The sequence below is a fragment of the Pinus tabuliformis genome, chromosome 4_1 (genome assembly GCF_031772625.1).
Source record: "Pinus tabuliformis cultivar Carrire ecotype Pingquan chromosome 4_1, CPIR1, whole genome shotgun sequence".
Taxonomy (NCBI): domain Eukaryota; kingdom Viridiplantae; phylum Streptophyta; class Pinopsida; order Pinales; family Pinaceae; genus Pinus; species Pinus tabuliformis.
Window position 1 is genome coordinate 168,280,666 of NC_142303.1, and position 20,089 is coordinate 168,300,754.

Below are 20,089 nucleotides of genomic sequence, written 5' to 3' on the forward strand. Positions count from 1 at the left end.
TTGCAATGCGCCTAAAAGTACTATGAAGGTGCACTGAGCGAGAAATGCCAAATGGCAATGTCATTCCGCAAGGTGTACAGACACTGGAAGCTTCCAGAATCTTCCTCAATGACACTTGCCTCAATGAATTCGACTAGTGATGAGTAAGAGGCTCTCAACCTCCAAGTGGAAGCAAGAACTGACAGAGAGAAGCCACAAGTCAAAACATAAGCTGACTCATCCTCTCTGCTTACATCTATATATGGATCTCTCACCCAGAGGTCCAGGAGGCTGGAATTTTGTACTTTGCAGAGAATTGCTGTTGGTTTGAGATTGAGATTAGTACATTGGGTGATTTATGCTTTGTTGGAGGAGAGGAAGGGATTCCTTTGCTGGGAGGTAGATGCTGGATCGGAACTCACTTGGTTGTATCTCCTCTTGGACTTTCTTATTCTATCAATAAACTATTTGAGTTTCTCCTACATGCTGTGTATCAATGATGTTTTGTTATATTTGCATGTTTAGCTTAATCTGATCTTGAGCTTTTTATGAATGTATATCTGTATCTTCGTGTAGTTTCTCTCTCTTGTGATCTTGCAGGAATTCGGTGAAGCTGGGCCGGTGAGGGAGCTGGGAGCTGGGAGCTACTGAAGAGAGGAGCGATTGGATCAACAAACTAGCGAAAGACACAGGTTAGTTAGATCCTTTCTCCTCATTTACATTTCATAAAGAAGAATACTCAATTAGTTTTCGTTGTTTGTTGCTAAGGCACTATCACACCTTAGAGTGGGATAGGGGCATTCCGAATGGATACTTTTCCCAACAACAGTGCCAACTGCTCGAATGAGTCTAAAAGTTGTATGGACGCAGTTTCATCAATTTGTGTATGTTGCGCCTCCTGTTGTACTTATTCCTTCTACGATTCATTCTCTCTTCTACATAGCTCATGTTCATCCCTGAGTTGTCGCTTCAACTTCTGAAACTCCTTTTTTGTTTCTTCCATCTTCTATTTCTCTCTTTTCCTTTTCGCGATCCTTTTGTCACATTGTCACCTCTTAGCCTCAATCTCCAAAGCTGCTTTCAACACAAGTGGATCTGCTTTGAACTTGCAGCTTTGCTTTACCTCTACGCTGTCAACAACCTTCCTCTTTCCTTTGTCACGCACAGGTCTGCTCCCCTCTGCTACTGCTAATTATGCTACTCTATGAGATGTTGCTTCCCTCTGCTTTGCTAACCACTCTACAGCTATGCCAACTGGTTCATTGAGCCTAGATAAGTGATAGTAGTATCTCCATGGGTCTTCCTCGGGCCAATGACACACCTTGTGGATCCAAGGATGTTGCAGTCTCACATAGTGGTCCTTCACTAAGCAATGCAAGTCATACAAATTGAAACTTCTGGTGCTGAAGGTGAATCTTTTGAATTCCTCCATCTCAGCCTCAGCATGCTTGAGATTCTGTATCTCATACAACCCGCTTCGCAAAGGAAGAGCAGGCCAAGGTGCCTTCTTCTTCCTGTGTAGTCTAGCTAACAACCTTGTTGACATGTGATATGACACTTCTTGCATGACGAGCTTGTCCATGGCAAACTTTGGTAAAACATGCGGAGCCTTCTCCACACTATACACCCGTATGAAGGTGCCAAAGGGTGAGTCATACCAATCTGCTATGTCAATCAATGCCTCCATTGTTTCCTGCGACATGCAAGGTGGATCCTGCTCAAATATCATCCTGGTCACTGGGGTGATGAAGTGGTCTAACAACTGTATGATAACTCCAAAGAAGCTAAATTTGGAGAACAATCTGCAATAAGTCTACACAGAGGTTTCCGAAGGTGTCCATGCCCAACCTAATCCAGGGAACTGCTTCCTAACCCTTGGGCAGATGCCAGGCTTCTGTTACATGTTCCTTCAATCTAAGAGGAAACATGTCGGACCAATTGCAAGATATTCCTTCACTGGCCAGTTGGTCCAACGCGATCACCCAACTTTGTGGGAAGGTTTCTATGCTCTCTTGGTTGTATAAGCAACATGAGAATATGATCAAGTACTGATATGCCCTCCATAGTATCTTCATCTTGTAAACTTGGCTAGCTGTTGTACTGAACTTTGTTGGCTCTTTCACCCAACTCTTCAAGATCTCTCTTGAGTTTGCACTGTTGTTGGGTCTGCTAAAGGGTTTCTCCATTGTGATCACCAGCTGTGGCAAGTGGTACATCTCCTGAAAGTCCTTCGCCCTGAAGGTAGCAAGTTGTGTTCCACTAGCACTGTTTAGCACCATTCTCTCAGTAGCAGTATGCGAGACAATCCAGTGGATCATGTCCATGCATGGAAACATAGGATACTTGCATGCAATCCGGTACAAGCCAGACTTGTGAATGTTTACATAGACCCTGCGGTCTTCCAAATTTTCCTCAAATGTGCCTGAGAATGTATCATTGATTTCCTTCCATTTCATCTTGATATCTTTGTCTATGAACAACTTGGTGTCTTCATAGATGGGCAAGCTCATAGACACTTGCTCAACTGCATCTCCAGTCGCACTCTTGACGATGTCCTTTGACCCCACTGTCTTGGAGGCCATTGAACCTGAGCTACTGAGAGAAAAACAAACACCTATGATGCCTGGAGACATAGCAACACTCATCGCAAGAAATCTATTAGTTTAAAACCAAAAGCGACTTTGAGGATTGACATGTAACATACCTGGGTGATTGACTGGGAAGATTGCGCAATTTTCATCGAGAGGCTGGGAGATTGATTGCCAAAACTGTGAAAGGCACAATCAGGGCCGTTAGGAGGCTAATTGACTGTTGAAACTGTGTAATGCACAGTCCAGCCTGGCCTACTGAGGATTGAATCTGTGCAATGCATAGTTTCAGTCAGCAAGGACTGCAAAGCAACAAACTGCATTTGTGCAGTTTCTGGGGCTAGAAAAGCACTGCCTCTCAGAATCGCATAGAGCAAACCTAGAGGCTAGTGTTGGGCCAGCTTCACACAATTTATGGGAGGAGGGCATAGCCTTCACTCTCAAAAACGTGCATTGCTAGCTGGGCAATGCAAGGTCTGGGGAAAGGCATCCCAGACCCGTCGACGGGCTACTGAAAACATGAAAAGTTCTGAATGCATGGCGAAGCTGAGTGCAAACAAGAGTGAATGATCATGCATGCAAAGAGTGAGTGCAATATTCATAAAAGGGGAAAATAAGCATGTGTGTGAAGTGAGTCGGTGCAACGCGACTGTCAGTGCAGAAACAATGTCATGCATGCGACAACAGTGAGATGCAATGAAAAACTTGAAACAGTGATTCTACAAGCCAACATGTATTAAAACGATAGCAGGTGTTCAACAAAGCCAAGAAAACAACATTCACACATAGAAAAATACAAAAAGCGACAGAAAAACAACAAAAGGCATGAAAAGCTGACTTACCCAGAAAAAGTTGAGTTGAATGTGCTGAATGCTCCTAGATGTGATGTGGGATGTTAAAGCTCCAAGATCGATGTGAGGAATGAGCTCTGAAGCATCAAATAAATAAGTTTGATGAGATTGAGGCTTATGACACACATGCCACAAATCTAGGAAAAAGTGACACTTGGTGGGAGGTCTCTAAAATGGGTTTTGCATGTAACCACCAGCTATTAAAAATAGATCCCTAAAATCTAGGGTTTTTTGATTTTTTTTTTTTTTTCCTGAAAATGTAGCCCATGCATGCAAATCAATATTTCTCAGTCCTGGAGGGAACTAGTCAACTTGGGGGCACATGCAACAACCTACAAGCTTGGGAATGACATTTGCACAGTTTCTAGGCTAAACAAGTCTAGTTGTCCCTCATGCAATGCGCAATTTTTGGACTTAAGCCTTGGCTGTCAATCAGAATTGTGCAATTTTTGAGATGAAGCCCAATGTTGGGCTGCATTGCATAATTTTCAAAGGGAAGGTTTCCTGGATGGATTGTGCATTTCTAGAGCCCAGCAGGCAGTCCAGATGGATTGCACAATTTCCAGAGGGAAGGTTGGTTCCCCTCCATAATTATGCAATTTCCTAGGTGAGCATCACAACCAGAAAATGGTTAAGTCCCAGAGTGTTAGCCTGCGAGTGGGAGGCAAACAAGTTGACCAACACAGGTTGTTAAGCAACTGAAACTCAACTGAAGCATTTGTACTTGGACAGTATAAGATATGCTACTAAGGATGGTTGGTAGGAAGGCTCCAAAATGAAGCTAAGGAAAAATTTTGGACGAGGGTGGTTGTAGCCACTACAACAACATCATAAATGATTTTTTTCTCGTAAATTGGAACAATTCGAGGTTGCCATGAAAGCTTAGTTCCAATTGATGATATTGATTGGTACCAACTCAACGAAAAGATGTGACATATACTATATATTGCCTTATTTAAAAAGTTTTTTAATGTTTTCAATTGGACATACATTGAAATGTTAGGTAGTAGTCCTTGAATTATTGGCCGTGAGATCAAAACATATAATAGAGCTAATCCTATTTGGAAAAGCTATGGCCCATTAATCCATAGAAGGAAGTCCCCATCAACGTATAGGTAGAAAACTAATTTTATGAAGACATTATTTATTAGATGCCTCTAACCCAATGGGTATGCAATTGTGAATAAGTTGGGCGCTATTAGGGTGTGTATTGATTTTAGGTATCTAAATAAGGATTCCCTAAGAATAAATACCCTACCCCATTCATTGATCAAATTATCAATCAATGTTTCAAAAGTGAAATACTTTCTTTCATGGATGGATTCTTTAGATATAATTAGATACAAATCAACCAAAAGACTAACACAAGGCTCCATTTATTTGTCCTAAGAGAACTTTGACCTATCAAAAAATGTTGTTTGATCTTAAAAATGATGGGTATGTGTTCCAGTGGGCCATTTCATATGCTTTTCATGATATCAAACACATTGTTAAAGCATACTTAGTTGATTTCATTATTTGATCCAGCATCATGATGAACATACTTGTCATCTTTATGTTTTATTCACTAGATGTCAACATTATAACATCTATTTTAATCTATATAACTGCATCTTTTGTGTGATTTTTAAGTGATTATTGGGTTTCATAATATCTAAGTTTGGATCATGGTTTACCCATTGAAGATTAAGGAAATAGTTCAATTGCCTCCAATACATAATTAAGTCAACTTCAAAGTTTGCAAGGGAAGGTAAACCTTTTGTGAAGATTCATAAATTTTGTTGAGACAATCAAAAGGATTCATGCACCTTTTGAAGAAGGGCGTTCCTTTTTTCTTGTACAACCAAGTGTATTGGTCATTCAAATCTTTGAACAAATCCTTGATGTTAGCTCCACTATTGAGTCCTCTAGGCTATTAGATTAAACTTAACTCAGTCATAGAGTCATTTTGATATGGTAATTAATAATTTTATCATTGGTGATTTACAGGTCCAAGGTTTTGGTAACCCATGGTATTTGATGTAATATAGCCTATTTAATGGCTCTACTATAAGCTACTTTTCCCAGTTTATGGCTTCTAGGATAATCATGGTATTCCCTGGCTATGCATTTTCTTATTGTTGGTTAGTGATGATTTTCTCTTGCATTTTAATCATAATAAATGGTATCATAGCAAGGTTAACATGGTATCTCTGAGGAGATTGAGTGATCTAATTCCTTTGTTGCAAAAAATGATGAAGTAAGATGGAGTGTCCCGCGACATGATTGTTGAAGTGCAGAGGTAAGGTTTCAATGAAAGAAATCCCATGAGGCACTGAAACATGAAATCAACATGCACATGAAAGAGTACAAGACTAAGTGTGTAGAGAGAAACTATGGGACTTGGAATTAGAGATTGAGTTCAAGCTAGAGTTATCTATGAATAAATATTTTGGTGGCATAAGGAGAGCACTAGACATGTGAAGGAGAGAGGATGGTGGCATAATTGTCAGGATAGCAACAATAAAAAGATATATATTTTATTTAATGGAGTTAAAAAATCTTGCATGTAAATGGGCATATGATTGTAAGACCTGGTTAGGCATATATGTTATTTATCTAATTTTTCCTTTGTTGCTAGAGTACTAATCCTACAGGCTTTCCCAAGACTATGACAAGAATTTATTCCTATTACCTACTCAACCCCTATTGAGTTGCATGTAAACAAAACCAAAATGAACAAACAAATGGAGAGGGAACATACCTTATCTTGGAATTTTGGTGCTTTCTTTCTCTTGGTGGATATAAACTCTAGCTCTTTGCTCCTCACACTTGTAACCTATAAATATAGAACCAAAAATGCACCAAACTCTACAACTTATAGCAATGTTAGAATTAGCAACTCAAAATAATGAAGTACATACATTTGCATAGAATAAACAATGAGAAAATGGGGAGAAGTAGTGTTTTCCATTATGTAAAAGCAGTTAGAATGGTTGCAACAATTTTAGGTTCCCTGAACCTAGCTTCTCCTCTCATCAATACCTAGAGTTAGGCTCACTACATGTTTTGCTTTATCTCAACGTAGAGCTTAATACTCAATTTGGAAACATGTACTTGTGCTCACTTTGTCTTCATTTGCCTTATGGATTATTTTAGTTTTATAGATGAGATGATAAAGTGATTAGATGAATCTAGACATCCTTTTGACTTAGTTTGATTCAGTGCTTTCATACTAATCTTGAAACTTCATTAGTTTTGACCTTGTCAACCCTTATCCATGCACTTTAGCCACCATGGGCACTTCAACACTTTGTGTTTGAAGGTTTGGAGCATTCAACTATTGTTTCTAAGCTAGTTGAGGTGTTGCAATACCTTTTGCCAGTGTCTTGGGAGAGTTGAAAGGTCAAAACTTGACTTTTCGTAGGGTTTCCATGACGCTGATGTTACATTTCAAGATTCTTTTTGCGTTTTTCTCTAATGGCCTCAAAAGAGTATCATTTCTGAGTTACAATGAATGCCCCCTAATGTATGAGGTCAAAAGAGAAAATGATAACTAAAATATATTACATCAATATAGTGAGTGTGAGAGATGGAGGGAGCCAATGATCGCAGAACCTACAGGGACTCGCAAAAGTCACAACTAGATACATATGATATACATTGTTGGTGACTTTCTTGTAGCAAAAGTTAGCAAAAGATCTAAACTATGGGTTGTAAATAACCCCACAACGTAAAAATTTATTATTTAAACCCTAGAGTGATCATTCATTCATATGTTTTACTTATAGATATGCAAAATAATCATAAGAGAAAACATAAATACAATATCATATAGCATTTAATCAATATTCTTCAAGGAAGCTTTATCGTAAAAGTCTCCTATTCTTCCACCTTATCACACTTGGCCAACATATCCCAAAAATTAAATTTGAGGAGAGATGATCAGAAACAATTTTACTCACCATTCAAATTGAACATTAGCGATAAATTTTACGAAAATGTTACCACTCCATATGCTTTTATATCTTTACCACTATATCAGAATTTAGACTCTTGTGATCCATATTTTGATTTCAAACTCTTTTTTTAGAAAAGATCACACCTATCTATCGATGTGTTTGAACCATCTAATGTGATTCATCATCAAAACAAAATGGTTCAAACCACCCTTTCAAACCATCTTTTACAATTCATCATCAAAACAAAATGGTTCAAACCAAACTAAATAATTCAAAACACATCACCAAATAAAATTCGATGTAATCTTCTCCGAAAATTTATAGGTGAAATCTGTGTTGCGATTCTCGAACCTCCCTCCATGTTTCTATTAATGTTATCTAACCTTCAATAAATATAAAGCAGAAATACGTTTAATGTTTCTGTCGGTGCCCTAAATATGAAGGCCAGCGAGCAAGAGTGTCAACGTAACTGATCTGCACGCAACATGATCGCTGTCAGGAGTAAATGTGTGCATTTAGAAATTCCAGTGGTTGGAACTTGCGCTATTAAAGTTACGCCTCGTTCCAGTGTACGCTGGTTCAGGCACAGATTTAATGATGGACATCGGTTAGTACTACTACCATGTTCTAGAAGCTCTTTATCAATATTCACTGGTTCATTGCAGAATTCCGAAGGGTTGCCCGCTAGGACGACTTATATACATAAATATGCGAATCTCGAAAATACAGATCAAATTGAGAGCACGTCCCTCGGTCTCATCGAGAATACTGTATTGAGTATTTTCCCCGAAGGTTTCTGATTAAAGTTCAAGACCTCCGTGCTTGACTGTTTCAGTATTTTATCTGTTTGCTGTGAATTTTTTTTTTATGTACGATGGAAAAAATGCCAGAAGCTGCATCAACTGTGATGATAGCATCAATTATGAGCAGTTTAGCTATAAAAGATGATATTAATATACAGGGTTCTCATGAATATGACCATGACAGTCTAAACTGGTCAAGAGTTGCAGATGCCATGAAAGGCAGCCATGCGAAGGAGGTGAGGAATCTGATTGAAGAGTTCCAGGGCATCAAGGTTGTGTCTCTCACAGGATTCGATTTGAATATAGCTCAGGTAACTGCATTGGCTCGTAGGCCAGATGTGAAGGTTGTTCTGGATGAGCTAAATGCCAAGCAAAGGGTGGATGCGAGCTCAGAATGGGTGATGAATAATATTAACAGGGGAACTGATACATATGGGATTACTACTGGTTTTGGTGCAACATCCCATAGAAGAACTAATCAGGCAGTTGAACTGCAAAGGGAATTGATTCGTTTTCTGAATGCTGGAGTGATGGGGAAAAGGGATTCCAATTGTCTTTCTGTCTCTGCTACGAGAGCTGCAATGTTGGTTCGAACTAATACCCTCATGCAAGGCTTTTCGGGTATCAGATGGGAAATACTGGAGGCAATGCAGAAGCTTCTTGATTCGCACATTACTCCTAAATTGCCCCTGCGAGGCACCATTACAGCATCTGGGGATCTTGTTCCCCTGTCATATATTGCAGGCTTGCTCATTGCCAGACCTAACTCCGTTGTGGTTGGGATAGATGGGAATGAAATGGGTGCCGAGGCGGGTTTGAGATTGGCAGGCATTGATAAGCCCTTCGAGCTTAACCCTAAAGAAGGGCTGGCTCTTGTTAATGGAACAGCTGTAGGGTCTGCAGTTGCCTGCACTGTGTGCTATGATGCCAATGTTTTGGCTGTGTTTGCAGAAATTGGGTCTGCGTTTTTCTGCGAGGTGATGCAAGGAAAACCAGAATTTACAGACCCATTAACTCACAGGCTCAAGCACCATCCTGGTCAGATGGAAGCTGGGGCAGTCATGGAGTGGCTTCTGGATGGGAGTTCCTATAGTTTTTTGAAATTGGCAGAAACAGATCCCTTGAAAAAACCCAAACAGGATCGGTATGCACTGAGGACTTCTCCACAGTGGTTAGGTCCCCAGATTGAAGTAATCCGCATGTCAACACATGCAATTGCCAGAGAAATCAATTCTGTCAACGACAATCCACTGATAGATGTCGTTAGAGATAGGGCTCTGCATGGAGGCAATTTTCAAGGGACCCCCATAGGGGTATACATGGACAATATTCGTCTAGCTCTGGCTGCCATAGCCAAGCTCATATTTGCTCAGTTTTCTGAGCTTGTCAATGAGTATTACAACAATGGGTTGCCTTCCAATCTCTCTGGAGGGGCTGATCCCAGTCTGGACTATGGTCTCAAGGGTGCAGAGATAGCCATGGCGTCCTATACTTCAGAAATTCTGTTTCTGGCAAATCCTGTGACTAATCATGTTCAGAGTGCAGAGCAACATAATCAGGATGTGAATTCTTTGGGATTGATCTCTGCTCGGAAGACTGCAGAGGCTGTTGATATTCTCAAGCTTATGGTTTCCACTTATCTGATTGCTCTGTGCCAGGCAGTGGATCTTCGTCATCTGGAAGAGAATTTCCATGGTGCTGTTAAACAAATTGTCTGCCAGGCAGTCAGAAGGATTTTGTATTCAACAACAGAACAGGGAATATTGGTATTGCCATTCGGATTCTATGAGAATAAACTCCTGCAGGTTGTTGATTGCCTGCCAGTTTTTAGTTACATAGAAAACCCAGCGGGCCCTTCTTCTCCATTGACGTTGCAACTCAGACATGTCCTTGTCGAACAGGCATTGAAGGCTGACAGCGAGCAATATTCTTTGCTCAGTAAAATCCCCATTTTTGAAGAAGAGGTGAGAAGGAAATTAGCCATCGAGGTTCCTCTTCTTCGCCAAAGATATGAGAGGGGAGATTTCGATCTTCCAAACAAAATTCGAGAGTGCAGAACTTATCCCCTCTATAAATTTGTTCGAGAGGAACTTGGGACGAGCTTGTTATCAGGGCCGAGAGGAAGAACGCCTGGTGAGGACATTGACAAGGTTTTTATTGCAATCACTGAAGGTAAGTTGGAAGGCCGCTTGATGGAATGCTTGGATGGATGGAATGAATCTCCTGGACCTTTCAATGATCTGAAGAAGAATGCTAATAATTATGATATTTTGAAGTCTCACAATAACAATTCTTGTGTCTGGAGCTGGTTCCAGCAGATTGGAGGCCCTCAAGTTAATGGAGGAAAGGGCTACTGGCTTCTGACCATTGCCTGATGACCTTAAATTTTTTGTTTTTGCTCAGAGTTTTAGAACTGAAAAATCTAATATATGTACCGTGGCTGCACTGAACGATACGGTTGCCAAAGGAGTGAGTTATCTGGAATAATGCAGAATGGCAACATACTTCTTTTCTAAAATGTTTTGGATAATAACATCCCGTCTTCCAGTGGAAGGGGAAGACCATATATAGTTTTGTTTGTATTAGTGTGAAAAGTTCAGGTTTGGACTCGGGAAGATGTGAAGGACATTGTATGAGTTTTGGACTGTATCATGACACAGGTAACTACTGTCTATGTATGGGGCCAAATTAATCATTTATTTTGCTTTCTGCTAGATGTTCATGTGTAACAACCAAAACTGTTTATGAAGAATTTTCTTCTTTTTTTGGCACTACTTTTAATGTTGAAGGGTGACACCCTAAGAATAAATAGATGTGGAAGATGTGAAGGCCTATTGGTATGAGTTTTGGACCGTATCATGACACAGGTAACTACTATCTCTGGGGACAAACTAAGCATCCAAACTAAGCATTTATTTTGCTTGCTGCTCTTTGATGTTGATGTGTAACAACCAAAACTGTTTATGAAGAATTTGTTTATTTTTACTTTTAATGTTGAAGGGTGACACCCTAAGAATAAATAGTGGCTTTGGATTGAAATAGCTGCAGAAATATATTAATATGTACGTTGCTGTTCCAACCAGAAACAATAGGTTTGAGACTTCATTTCTGAAAAAAAAAAAAATTAGAGTGTGATTGGTTGGTTAAATTGAATATTTTTCTCATAACTGCTCCCGTAATAGCATATTTTAACTTCAAAACAATTACAAGAATATCCAGATGACTTGGATGCTAACTTTTTATAACTGCTTAGCTGTAGGGGCTAAACCACAATGTTTGTGTTGTGACCAAGTGCTAGGACCGTGGTCTAAACAATTGTTCCGGAGGATCCAGAATCGGAGTCATATTTTTTCTGGGGACACATTTTGAAACTCTGGATACCCTAATTCCCTTACTAGCTCAAGGGCTCAAACACTCTTAACCTTGTGTTAGGACCACGTATTAAACAATTGCTCCAACAAATCTGTAATATGGGTCCCTTCTTAATGAGGACACTCTTGAACACCTAGATTCCCATATACCAATCGCTGACCAGCTCCAAGGCTAAGCCATCAAGCCCTTGCAACTATGTGTCGTGACCATGGTCTTAACTCATCACTCCAGTAAACACAGAGTTCGGGTCACCGAATACATGAATTATTTTTATAACCCTTTAGCTCCAAGTGCTAAACCACTAAGCACCATGATCAGATGTTGTGACCTCGATGTTGTGCTTGGAACCTTGGCTGACTAGATATTTGACCATCCATGCTGGATATCGGAGACCCGTTATACTCCAACATTGTTAATTTTAGGCAACAATGGTATGTTCTATGCTTTAGAACAATTTTACTTCAATTTCTTGTGAGTCCAATATCAATTTCAGTTTAACAATCACATAAACATGTAAGTAAAACGCTGATAGAACATAAACATAAACAGTAGAAGACAAGCCAAGGCAAGAGGACACAAGATGTGGCACCAGCAAGGGACAAACCCCAATGTGGGGAAACACTTGATCAATTCATCTTTTAGTCTTCAATATTTCAACAGAGAGAGATAATACAATTTACAAATTCTGATAATTTATAACAACAGCAAAAGAGCCCTAACCAGAAAAGTCAACACTGGTCAATAGGGAAGATTTCTTCCTTAGTTCAACTTGGTCAAACCTAGTCAACTTCGCCTCCAACAACAAGTCTAATAAGCCCAAAACAATCCGAAAAAGTCCAATCCAAATTGGTCAACAAAAGTCAACCCTACGGCCAACCCTAGTACAGTCAACACTGGTCAAACAGGGGGTTAGATTGCCTCGGTTTCTGTGCCCAGATTTGTGGCTTGCTGGGACAAAATTCCTCTACCCAAAATTGGACTAAAATAGGTCAACACTTGGTCAACGCAGCCCGAAACAACGTCTAAAATTTTCGGTCAAATTTGATCAACGCTGAAATAGAAAAACCCTTCCTTCCCTTCGCATGTGTGGAGAGCAGCTTCGGATTTTTGTACCCAATCAAAGTAGGAGAGAGAAGATGAGTGAGTGAAGTGTGTCCAAATGAGGAGGAAGCATTATGTATTTATAGGCTAACATTGAGGATGAATATGTTGGCATTATGATATAGGTGTTGTCCTTGATGGCAACTCACTCAGATGACAGTTCACAGTGTAGCAGGTCAACAACGAAGGATTACAAATCAAATTCCAAAGACTGAAAAAGAGAGGTATACGCTAGTTCACCTTGTCCAAGGAGCGTATACATGTGGGTTAACAGAAAAAAAATAGTGTATAATGTATACACGCACTTTCACATGAGGAAAAGCGCGTATATGTTGGAAAACCAAGTTTTTGGTCCAAGGTATTTTGATCCAAGGTATTTGGTCCAAGGTAGTGACACTAGGTATTTGGTCCAAGATATTGGTCTTAAGTGGTTTTAGTCCAAGGTATTGAGAAATGCTTAAGAGTATATAAGGAGGAGAAGATCATTAGACCATGTGGAAGCAATAAGATTCTAAGGAATACTTCTATCTGAAGTATATTTTATGTTATAGGGTTGTGTTTGGGACTGGATCTGAAATATTCATGTGCACCTTGAGTTCAACATTGGATCAGGAATCATGAGACTTGAAATGACTTATTCTTGAATAATCTGATATTGGTTGAGACTAGATCTGATGTTTTGTGCCTGTTCTATTTGTTATCTATCATGATCTAGGTTTGTCTGAAGTTTGGAATTGCAGCAAAGTTCTGAGTCAATATTTGCAGATCTGTACGCAAGTTCGTCTCGGCCAAAGAGCGTGTACACGTAGGTTTGGTCCTTTCAAGTATCGTATACCAAAGAAAAGCTTCTTTTCAATTCTAACTGATCTATCTAATCAAATTCTGTTGTTTTACTACTGTCCATTAATGAAGTCTTCTTAGATCTGAATGTAAAACTGAATGCATAAGGAGGCTGGCATTTGATTGATTGATTGTATAAGTGAGAAGAAGTGATCTTTGTCCCTACCTCTGTAAAGCTTTGTAGATACTCAGTATATTGAGGGTTGGTACAGACTTGATTCAAAAGTTTATGTTTGCAGTAGTTTTAAAGGTATACGCAGGTTTAAAACACGAAGTTGCATATACATGCAAGTTGGGTTCAATTAAATAACGTATACACTCTAATGCATGATTTTTCAGGTTACAACTAGTTTTGAATGATGCAGGGTTCTGGGTTCAGCACAGTGTTCTGGTGTCAGTGATCTGATTGTTCAGATCAATTGAATATTGGTTGATGTAGTTTAAGTTTAAAAGCTTTGATGGGTCCAGTGTGAAAATTTGATGAAACGTGGCCTTCAGATTGGGGTGTTGTAATCCAAGAGTATCCAGTCTGAAAATTCATTAAACATGGTCCTTCGTGGAAGAGTGGAGTTTTCTGTAGGCTGGAACCTACGTACTAGTAAACATATTGGCTAGTACAAGAGCTAGGGGGTTGTAGAAGCTGGGGAAAGAGAGAAGGTTGTAACCTTCTACAAGTAGAAGCTGCGTACTGGTATGAGTCTGCACCAGTACAAGATTGTAAACAGATTTTCTTATTATTAAAAGAAAACAGAGATGACAGCGGCAGATGGTTTTTACCCACATTGGGTTTCCACCTTAAATCTTGGTGTTCATGTGTATTGCTTATGTGTGATGTTTTATTCTGTTTTTACTGCATTGTCTAATAAATCTTTGATATACTGGTTTAAGCTCAACACATAATAAATTGTCTAGATCACAAGTTCTCTTCATATATGTTGGTTTCTGTAAGCACAGTCGCGTGTACATGCTAGTTTACTTCACTGAAGTAGCGTATATAAATCTATTTGGGAAATAAAATTATTGATCTGATAATACTGATTCACCCTCCTTTCAGTGTTATTTCCAACAATTAGTATCAGAGCAGATCCTTCAAAAGAAGCTTGATCGCTTGAAGGGAGATCCAACATCATGAATAATCAAGAAAGCATGAGATCCATCAGACTGCCAATCTTCGATGGGAGCAACTTTGTTTATTGGAAAATAAGAACCACAACCTATCTACAAACGCTTGGAACGGATGTCTGGGAAATTGTGAAAGGTCCAACAACAATTCCTACAGATGCAGCAGGTAAAAAGCAATATGAAACCAATGCCAAAGCTGTCAATACTTTATTGGGAAGTCTGACAAAATCAGAATTTGTCAAAGTCATGCAGTTCAAATCAGCCAAAGAAATATGGAACAAAATCGTTCTGAGCTACGAAGGAGACTCTAAAGTAAAACGTGCTAAGCTTCAAACTCTCAGAATTCAGTGTGAAACTCTTAAGATGCATAGTGATAAAAGTATAGCTAGTTACTTCTTACGTATAGATGAGGTTGTTAATTGTATGAAGAATCTGGGTGAAGAAATAAAGTTACCTTAGTTGAGAAAGTTTTGAGATCCTTGTCTGCTAAATTTAAATCCAAAGTGTCTGCCATAGAAGAAAAACGGGATCTGCATAATATCACTATGACACAGCTTCACGGAATCTTAACTGCCTTCAAGATGAGAAAAGAAGGACCATCAGATATGAGAGAAGTCGCATTTAAAGCTTTAGCAAAAGGAAAAGAAAAACACAATGAATCATGACTATTTCAGAAGAAGAGGATGAGGTAAACTTTGTCAAGAAGCTTCAACAGGGTTCTGGAAGGTTTAGAGGTAAGCTACCCTTCAAATGCTTTGCTTGTGGTAGAGTCGGTCATTATGCTGCCATATGTCCTCATAAAAATAAATATGAAAAATGAAAGGAATATGTAAAAGGGAATAGAAAACAAGTTGTGAATAAAAAGAGTTACTATACTCATGAAGATAGCGCTGGTTTATCTAATAGTGATGGAGATGAAACTAGACAAGATTACAGACTTCTTATGGCTTATGATATCAATGATTTTTGGGATAGTTTAGAAGATGATAGTGATGATTTATCTAATAGTGATGATTATAGACTTCTCATGGCTTATGATGATGATAATTTTTGGGATGCTTTAAAAGAGGAAGACTTTCATGAAGAAATATCTAAACTCAAAATTTGTTTGGAAGAAAAGAACATGATTATAGATACCTTGACATACCAACTCGCTAAAAAGGAAAAACACAATGAAAAACTAGAATGTGAAATTTTGGGTCTAAGAAAAGATCTTGAGAAAACGAAATCTCTCAATCTTAGATTTGCTAAAGGATCAGAAACTTTAAAAGAAATTATCAAATTTCAGCGTTCTCCTCTGATAAAGACAGGTCTTGGATATACTGAAGATGCATCTCAATCACAAAAGCCGTCAACCTCCACCAAAGCTATCTTGATGCAGCAAAGACCAGTGAACAATATGACAATCGTCAGCAAAGGCATAAAGAATATCACCAGGTAAATCATACTCATTTTACTCCAAGGATGAATAGAAGCCACAACCAACCTCAGGCAAATCATACTCAATTTGCTCCAAAGATGAATATCAATAGAAACTACAATCACCAGGTTAATAGATTCGATAGTCACAAGAACTTCTTTAATGGGAAATGTTTTTCATGTCATATTTTGAGCACAAAGTTGCTTAATGCGTTGTTTACAAAACCATCATGACTAGAGAAGCACAAAATCAAAGGAATATAATAGGGATCAAGAGAAGTTCCTATAATAACTTTTCTCCTCTTGAAAATGAAATAGAATGCTTATTGAAAATTTCGGCAAACATCTTAAAAGGAGCAAATGCCATTAAATCCCAAGATATGGAGAAGGAAAGAATCTCAAATAGAAATATGTGTTATATCCTTGTATGCAGAAGGACAAGAAAATTAGTGGTACATCGACAGTGGATGCTCAAAACACATGACAGGTGACAAAGAAAAACTTCACTCATATAATGCCTTAGACAAGGAAAAGAATGTCTCATTTGGAAATGACACTCCTGCTGTCATAAAAGGTAAAAGCTCTATTTTTTTGAAAGAAAAGGTTAAAGTTGGAAATGTTATGTATGTAGACGGTTTAAATCATAACCTGTTGAGTGTTAGTGAAATGTGTGATCAAGGAAATGAAGTAGTGTTTCGACCAAACGGATGTGTTATTCGTGAGCTTGATACAGGAGAGACCGTGATCAAAGGTACAAGAACTCCAAATAATTTATACATACTCAAGAGAGAACAACAACAATGCTATCTAAGCAAAAATGATGAAAACTAGTTGTGGCATAGAAGATTGGAACATCTAAGCTTTTCTCAAATAAAAAAAACATGCAGACTCAAGGATGTTCGTGATCTTCCAGATTATTAGCTACCTATACCAATAGGTTTCATATTTCATGATTGACAATGAAAAGTTCCAAATATGCTCTGTTTTGATCATGCAAAGATCACATATTTCCAAGAGAAAACAATCTGTGTATATAGCTTGATGTTGTCTAAATTTTGATGGATGGTCCAACAGCCTAATCTGGATCATGCCATGTTTTAAATTTTCAGTTGTAGAATAGAGAGAGAAGTCTGTCCAAACTGTTTAATCTTGGCAGACAAGTAGCTTAGGTGGAGAAGTAAGGCTCCCAACTGCATAATCTGGAACCTTGGAAGCAATAAGGGTAGCAGTAGATAGAAAATCAAAAGGAAAAAGCCAAAGAAAAGAAAAGGCAAATAAGGGTCTGCAAGTCCAAGTGCACCCTCCAAGAAGAAACAAAAAAAATGCTAGGCAAGTAGATGGGTAGGCAGTTGGGGTTGCAGAAATATCATTCCTTGCAAATAAATGTGTGCTGAAATGTCCACAAAGGAAAATCAATGGTTGAGAAGCTCCTCTTCTCCATCTGGTTGCAGCAAAGAAAGGAAGCATGTCTAACTTCCCAAATTTCCCCTTTCACTCTTATTACTAACATCCCTTCATCTATGGAGATTGATGAAAAGATCTGAGGTTTTATGGTGGTTCTTGTTCCTTTAAAAGCCACATTTCTTGTCTAAAAATCTTTTCATTTTGATCTACTCCCTAAACTAAGTAACTTTCAAATACACTTGATGAAATCACTCCTCATTCACTTTCCTTATTCACATTAACCCCTAACTTCTATTATCTAAATCCCCTAAATTGCCCTTTCCCTACTATTATAACACCATGGTGTATAAACCCCAAACATGGTATAAATATCCCCCCCCCTTTGGCACTATAGCTAAATAAGTTGTTTAGGGAGACTTCAGTCCACCAGGGGCTGTGGTCAACCCTGTCTTGGGGCTGCTCTAACCTCTGGTTATGAGCAACAACCTTTCCCCTAAGCCCTCACCTTCCCTCTGCTCAAAAATACCACAGAAAACCCCTTTCCCCCTGCTAAACCCACTCCTAAACCCTCTTTTTCCTTATAAAACCCTTGAAAAACCCAAAAATCCCGAAAATACATGCAAAAACCCCTAACCCTAAGGTTTTCCGCCCAAAATATTTAACTGAATATTTTAATAGGCCGACGGGACCCCCCCAACCTACACGATCCGTCGAAGGACCCGCCAGTCGTCTGATCTCCGCCGCCCAGATCTAACGGTGGGCGGTAATTTTCGCTCCCCGACCTGCCGACCTTTAGCGTCCGGGGAAAGTGGTTTTCCGCCCCATACAAGGGACGCGTGGCAGGCGGTGGGGTTGTTCGGAGCCCCCCTCCCCGATACCGCCTTTACCCAAAGGTGGTGCGGGGAACCCGCTTACCACCATCCCCTTACCGCCTTCCCTTACGTCATCAATACGTCAGCATGACGTAGTGCCCTCCCCCGCCCCCGCGCCGTATGGCCCTCCACGTAGCCCTGCCACCTCATCCACCCGCCACCGTGTCCTGCCACCCTGGCCTACACCTCAGCAGCCACGTCATCCTCCGTACCCGGGCCCGCCATGACGTCATGCTGACGTCATCAGCGGAAAGGCGCCAATTACCCATTTTTTCCGAATTTGGTCGTTAAAGTCATGTTTTGGGCAGTTTTTATGTCATTTTCGCGTAAAGGAAGAGATAGCCGTTGCAGCTGCCAAAGCGCCTCAACACCTCCAAATTCAAATTCCAACCATTCCAATTCATCAATTCAACCTCCAGAGTTCGGCCTGCAGGCTTTTCAAGCGTTTCATCCAGGTATTCACCGTAATTCCTCTGTTTGGCCCATGCATACCATTTCTCTGTAAATTGCCATTAAAATACCTGTTGAATTCCACATAAACTCTGCACCTACTACCTAAAGTGAGCCAAGTTAACCTGCTTACCCTCAGAACCACAAATTCAGCATTGAAACAGGCAATTCGCGGGCCAAAACTGTGAAATTATCTTCGAGGTGCCCGGCATTGTTCCCTTTTGCCGGGTGTAGACCAACAGCAATTTTTTCACTAAAGAAAACCTCATATCCTCTGCAATTCACCCCTAGCAATTCACAATCTCTGTGAACCTACCAAGACTGCAGAAACAAGCCTGTTTTTGACTATAAAAAAGCATTTCAGACTTTGTCCACAGTTGGCCTATCACCTAAGCTCTTAAAAGCTTTGCAAACCAGTGCACTCATATCACTCAAAATCAAACCATACAATGGCTGCCCCTGCACCCACAGCTCTCAATGTTGCTCCATTGAATCCACCCAATAAAGACCTGCAGTCTTTATCTCTTGCTGACCAGGACTACCTTATTGAAGACTATGTGGGAGACAGAGATTTTCTGCAAACCTTCAGACAGTTGAGAGAGGACTATCTGATGGGTCATGACACATATGGCATCTGGGAGTCAAACCTGCCATACTATTGTCTCCCCTCTGTAAATGTGTTTCCTGAAATCATTCGCCTATGTGCTGAGAACTATGATGTGCACCACAGGGCCATCAGCACCCCATCTGGGAGGGTCCTTTTTTACATTAATCCTGAGACCATCAACAAAATGCTGCATTTTGACCAGACAGAGTTGTTGTTCCCATTCTCTATGAACTATCTGCTGGACACTGGTACCAAAATGACCAGTGAGGAGATTCAAAGGGTCACCAGGACATTCATGAGGCCTGAGTGCTAGCCTACAGGGCCACCTCCTTATTTAAATGTCCACTTCACTGAAGTAGGCAGATTACTCCTGGACATGATTGCTTATGTGCTGGGGTACAGCACCAGTGAGCATGTGGATCAAACCATGCTAGTACTGCTGGCTGTTTACAGCCCAGGCCAACCCCCTGCCCGCAAATACAACTTTGCAAAGTTCATTGCTAATAAGATTCATGATCAGCTGAGCAAAGTGGACAGGCAGGGTGTCTTCAAATACTCAGCCTATATTTATCATCTCTTCATGTATTATCAGTCTGAGGCTTTTCCATGCTATATCAAAAAGCTGGATTATAGAGGGGAAAGAAAATCTGTCATCTTCTGGACCTCTGTCTATCACAATGTCACAAACTCGCCCTATTCCTATTGTGAGTTTGTTGACCAATTTGTGTATCCGGTCTCTT

At 39.8% G+C, this 20,089-nt stretch overlaps 1 protein-coding gene across 1 annotated transcript; it reads left to right on the top strand.

Annotated features, from left to right (window-relative positions):
• Positions 1-7,944: 7,944 nt before the first annotated feature.
• On the top strand, positions 7,945-10,936 carry LOC149174707 (phenylalanine ammonia-lyase-like). Its single transcript, XM_089419392.1, has one exon. It carries the CDS (start codon positions 8,234-8,236, stop codon positions 10,535-10,537), a length of 2,304 nt encoding a protein of 767 aa, XP_089275518.1. The 5' UTR covers positions 7,945-8,233; the 3' UTR covers positions 10,538-10,936.
• The last annotated feature ends 9,153 nt before the right edge of the window (positions 10,937-20,089 follow it).

Coding starts and splice junctions, on each gene's coding strand:
- LOC149174707 (XM_089419392.1), top strand. CDS start 8,234: ATGGAAAAAATGCCAGAAGCTGCATCAACTGTGATGATAGCATCAATT.